Here is a 6070-nt window from a genome sequence, read left to right as displayed (position 1 = left end):
CTTAAATATTTGCTCACCCGGAGAAATTGAAATCCATCCTGAGGTCATCAACACAAATTTCATCATGCCCACAGTTTATCTCAAAATCCAGCTGTGGAACGAGGTGAGATATTCAGATATACAGTAGATTCTTAAATCATATAACACTGCATCACTGTATTGCACTAGATATAATTCATATTTTTAGACATGTGAAAAAAGAAATTAAAATAAAACTATTAGTTATGAATCAGATCAAAACGAATCCCCCAAAATGAAAAATCTGTCATTAATTACTCACCCTTGTGTCATCGAAAATTACTTTCTAGATGTTATCATTTACTCATCCAAAAGAAGATATTTTGAAGAATGTTTCAGCTTGTCCTATGAAAGTCAGTGATGTCCAAATCAAAACAACACTGGACTTTGGATTTTTATTGTACAAGCATAGACATTTTTCAAAACATCTTTTTTGTGTGTTCAACAGATGAAAGAAAGTCATACAAATGACACTAACTAATGATGGCAGAGGTTTCATTTTTGGATGAGCTTTTCCTTTAATGGATACATAACACATGTCAATCTCATGTTAATCTAAAGTACCTATATAATAGTATTGCATAATATTGCATCTCCGAAGAGTCTTTAGTTTTATTATATTTATAAAAAAACAGATATGCTGTACCTATTCTTTCTGAAAACAGCTGAGCTTGTGGAGGTGTGCACTAGGAGGAGCTAAAGAGTCACTAGAAGCACACATACACACAGAGAGATAAACTTTCGAGTCTCTATACATTTGAGTCGTTTATATTATATGCACTTATGTGCCAATTGCCAACAAAACACTGACATTTGATGCCTGCGGATTCGAATTGTGACCGGGAACAAACAAACACACTTGGACAATTCTGTTGCTGTTCCGTAAAACAAACTGCATCCACTGTTTCCTTAATGCTGGGTTAATTATTATGCCGAACAAGGCTATCTTTCCCTCACAACCAGAAACACACTTTAGTGACATTGCTGATTTCATGCTCTAAAAACATCAGCACCACCGACGGCTTCCCTAACCCAAACGAAGCTTGTTGATGGGCGTGCTCTTGCTCTGGTAGATGTGCAAATGCACTCATCCGGCAGAAGTGCCCATACAAGCAATTCCGCCCTTTATAACATCCTACAGGGCAATACGAGAAGAAGAAGAAAAAAAACCTTCCGAAACGTATTATAATCCTGAAGAAATAAATACTCTGTCATACGTCCAATGCGTTTTTGGAAATTCTGGCCATGAGAATCCAACTCTTTTAAATTGTAAATAAGTGAGAATGCATGAAATAGCATTAGTACTCATTAAATGTTTTGTCTGAATGATTTATACTTTAAAACAAACATTGTTTTGCCTCCTCTTACACTGTGGTCTGTGGTGGTCTTTATCGTCGGCAGCAGTATCGGCTTTATGTCTTGCAGTTTGGCAAGTGGCAGACCCTCAAAAGAGAATGTCAACTGATTGGACAACGGGTTCAGAGCATCTTCTGAGAAAGCCTGAGTGGGCAAGAATGACATAAATAAAAGACATTCAATTAAGCTATAATCAGAATTCAAAATATTTTAGATATTTAGATTTAGATATTCAAAAGAGTAAGATGGGGAACAAATAGCTGTCAAAAAGTGGTGATGCTTCAGACTTACATCTATAAAGAAGCGATAACTTTTGCAAGTTTCTGTATCCAATCCAATGTTCAGCACATCACTGAGGAGCCGGTTATTGGGTGAGAAGTTTGCTCGATATTTCTGTCGCTTGGCATCCAGCATTATAGTGTAATTAATCTTTGCGGACAGATCTAGATATTGACCAAAAGACATATACATACATAAAAGTAATACATGAAAGACATTTTTGTAAGTGCAGTACTCTGTAAATCAAAGACTATATATATATATATATATATATATATATATATATATATATATATATATATATATATATATATATATATATATATATATATACAGTCCCTGACAAAAGTCTTGTCGCTTGTGTACAAATTGACCTAAAGTGCCGCTGAAATATATTTCTAATCAAGATTTTTTTACAAGAAATGGCTCATTTTAATCCCACCAGCTTTTGTGATAATGTTTCAGTGAAAAACTAAACTTTCAAAAAGTATTCTAATATTCACAGCTTGGTAAAGCCTAATGAGTCAATTTTTGCAAAGACAAGTTTTGACACCTTGTCATATGAGCTTCACCTGTGACTAATAATGGGTCAATTAGGTCTCAAGTGTGTATAAAAAGAACCCCAGTACACTAGACCTGCACATCAACTGCAACTAGACCTCTGCAAACATGCCTAAGATTCACCCTGAGACTAAAGTTTTGATTATCATGAGGCTGAAGACCAGATCCACTGCTGATGTGGCAGACACCTTCAATGTGTCTCAGCTTCAAGTACAGAGGATTAAAAAAAAGATTTGAAGAGACTGGAGACATTTTTGACAAGCCCAGGTCAGGCAGACCCCGCAAGACAACTGCTCGAGAGGACCGTTTGTTGGCTCGAAAATCCAAGGCCAGCCCATTTTCCACTGCAGCAGAGCTCCACGAGACCTGGTCACCTGAAGTCCCTGTGTCAACCAGAACAGTTTGTTGGATTCTGTCTCGAAATGGCCTCCATGGTCGAATCAGTGCCCAGAAGCCAGCACTAAACAAAAGACAATTGAAAAACGGTGTGGCATTTGCCAAGGCCCACAGCCTGCTAAAAGGATGGATGCAGGAAAAGTGGCAGAAGGTGGATTTTTCAGATGAATCTTCTGTTGAATTACACCACAGTCGCCGCAAATATTGCAGGAGACCTACTGGAGCCAGAATGGATCCGAGATTCACCCAGAAAACAGTGAAGTTTGGTGGCGGAAAAATCATGGTCTGGGGTTACATCCAGTATGGGGGTGTGCGAGAGATCAGCAGGGTGGAAGGCAACATCAATAGTCTAAAATACCAAGAAATCTTAGCTACCTCTTATATTCCCAACCATAAAAGAGGCCAAATTCTGCAGCAGGACGGTGCTCCATCGCATACTTCAATCTCCACATCAAAGTTCCTCAAGGCGAAGAAGATCAAGTAGCTCCAGGATTGGCCAGCCCAGTCACCAGACATGAACATCATTGAGCATATGTGGGGTAGGATGAAAGAGGACGCATGGAAGACGAAACCAAAGAATATTGATGAACTCTGGGAGGCATGCAAGACTGCTTTCTTAGCTATTCCTGATGACTTCATCAATAAATTGTATGAATTCTTGCCAAACCGCATGGATGCAGTCCTTCAAGCTCATGGAAGTCATACAAGATATTAAATTTGGATCTCACAGCACCAAAACTTAATTTGCTGACATATTTTTGTATTTGCAGTAAATTTGTTCAATTTCTGTATAGGCGACAAAACTTTTGTCTTGCCAAGATTTGACCTTTCCGTCTTGATTAAATGATAAATATTTTTTCTGTGAACATTATTTATTTCAGTGCATTAAACATTTTTGGGAGGGTTTTAGCTTTTCATATGAGCTATTTCTAACACCAATTAATTAATTAAAAGTCAGGTTAATATCAGGTATAGATAAGCGACAAGACTTTTGTCAGGGACTGTATATATATATATATATATATATATATATATATATATATATATATATATATATATATATATATATATATATATATATATATATATACACACATTAGCATTCTTAATTTTGAGTGGTAAGATTTTTTTTCTTCTGAGTTTTACTTCAGTCTACAGTTTCACATGTTCCTTCAGAAACCATTAATATGCTGATTTGCTGCTCAAAAATATTTGTATTAATATCAATGTTGAATTTTTTTTTTCATGTGGAAGAATTTGAAAAATAAGGCTACAGACAGGTTTCCTCCCCTTGGATGCCATTGGTTGGTTCAACAGATAGTCCCGCCCCCAATCGCATGTCATTATTTGACTTAATGCTGCAGAGTCAGGCTGGTTGTGATTATCAGAGAAAGGTTTTGATAGCACCACAGTGACAAAGACAATAACCTGATTTATGGTTGTCTCTGCAGTTTGATGGCTTTGAAGAAACTAGCTACGATTGGAAAAACACTTCAACATTATGTCACCGTTGGCTGGGCTTGCTCAGTTGGTGACACTAAAATTTCGATCTAAGTTATTCAACAAAATTACCAAATAAAATGAATTTATTAGGTCTTAATTAATTCTATATACTATAATACTGATCTGCCAACATTTTCGCTATATGATAAATTAAAATAAGCTGATAACATCAACTTTTTCTCCAGAACGACTGTACAGCCGAATCTAATTTTGAAATATTGTTCTGTTTAACACTGTGAAGCTGCTTTGAAACAATCATCATTGTAAAAGCGCTATATAAATAAAGTTGACTTGACTTGACATTAACTACAACATAAAGGAATAGGATAAACCTCTTATGCTGTGTTTGTATGGATGCATGGTGAAACACACTATCATGGTGTTTTCCAGTGACTTTTTTTCTGTTTCACCGGTTGGTACTTTGCTTGGGTTGTAAGTTACTTTGGTCTCCAAGAGCATGATGGGTCTGGACCTGAATGATGCACATATAACACATATGAATTATTATGGCTGAAACACTGTATTTGTATATAGTTTTAGTTCTTTAAGAAAACAGACCTGAGAAGAAGAACTGCTCCCATGGACCCAACAGCAATGTCAGGAAGTCCGTCTTGACTCTGGTCTGGAGAAAACTGACTCAATGAAATCCCAAAGAACCGCAAACCTGCTCGCACAGATGATCCAGCAATCCTCTGTTTCATTCCAGAGGGAATGAGAGAGATAACGAAAATATTTGAATATAAGATGAAAGAATTGAAAATCATCAAAGATATTTGAAATTGAACAAAGACATTTGCTGTACTGTTTTCAACCCACTCTCTCTAATCAGAAGGGCCATTTGGAATTCCTAAAGACAAAGAGATCTGAGTCTGATTTTGGGGGCCTTCTGTTTGGCTCTTCTCTATTGCAATACAATATTAGTCACATTAAAGCAACACTTTTCAACATATTTTGCTATTGTAACTGCGCTTATTTCCGTCGTTGGTATAAGTAGCAGTGGGTGGTAATAGATGAGAATTGTAACGTTTTGTATATAATACGTTTTGTGAATTGTAACCCTGCCTGAACCACTGTAGGCGACCCACCCTTACATTAGAGAAGTGAGTCAAGTGAGTTTTTAGTAGCCTAGAAATCTAGACGCACCCTAGCGGCAGCAAATTTAATCTGCCCTCAAGTGTCGTCTAGGAACTCTCAATACCCTTCTGAGCTGTAATCCTCACAATCTGGATGGGCCAATCACATAGTGTATAGAGTCGGCGGGTGGGGCCCTATTTATTTTAACTGTATTATTAATTTGTGTTCACATCACTCAAATAATGCATTTAGCAAACTATTGAGAAACTAGCATCGAGGCAACACACAAGTGATCGATCGCGAGTGGCAACATAACTACACGCATTAAACTATCTACATACATGCCATGTCTTTTTCACCTGTGAGTATTTTGAAATGATCCCTCGATCTATCCCATTGAAGATGTAGATGCTGCCCTGTCCATCCTCCTCTAAAGGAGCTCCAATCAGCACATCCGTGAAACCATCACCATTCAGATCTGCTGGACTGGCCAGAGAAGAGCCAAACCGACCCCTCTGACCTGCCATGCCCTCCAGTGTTTGCAAAAAAAATAGGTTTGCCTATGAAGATATAACAGAGAGAGAAGAAACAGGGATGAACAGACACAAAAATACTAAATCTTACATGAAATTGTAGTCTTAATTGAATGTCCAAAACAAAAATTACTGACCCGACTAGTGATGCTGTAAACAAACACTTTACCCTCCCGGTCAGACTCTATGTACGTTGGTGCCGATACCAAAAGTAGGTCTGTAATCGAGTCCCTGTTCAAATCCACCACACACACCTCAGCTCCAAAATATGAGCCAATCTGAGGCTGAGAAAAGAGGAAGAGAAGCAATATATTTATCTATTTTAAGCTCACTTACTTCCACTATTACAT

At 37.4% G+C, this 6070-nt stretch overlaps 1 protein-coding gene across 1 annotated transcript in view; it reads right to left on the bottom strand.

Moving 5' to 3' along the window:
* Positions 1–6070, bottom strand: part of LOC137055774 (integrin alpha-X-like) — a 47201-nt gene that overhangs the window by 3347 nt on the left and 37784 nt on the right. Inside the window, exons 13-19 of the mRNA XM_067429680.1 lie at positions 5858–6004; positions 5547–5747; positions 4672–4805; positions 4446–4585; positions 1666–1817; positions 1387–1518; positions 18–91 (exon numbers count right to left, since the gene is read on the bottom strand). Of these exons, the coding sequence (XP_067285781.1) occupies positions 18–91; positions 1387–1518; positions 1666–1817; positions 4446–4585; positions 4672–4805; positions 5547–5747; positions 5858–6004 (980 nt within the window). The remainder of the gene's footprint in view (positions 1–17; positions 92–1386; positions 1519–1665; positions 1818–4445; positions 4586–4671; positions 4806–5546; positions 5748–5857; positions 6005–6070) is intronic.

Source organism: Pseudorasbora parva, chromosome 21 (genome assembly GCF_024679245.1).
Source record: "Pseudorasbora parva isolate DD20220531a chromosome 21, ASM2467924v1, whole genome shotgun sequence".
NCBI lineage: Eukaryota > Metazoa > Chordata > Actinopteri > Cypriniformes > Gobionidae > Pseudorasbora > Pseudorasbora parva.
Note: the sequence above shows the minus strand (reverse complement) of the source record. Positions and strands in the feature narration are given on the sequence as shown.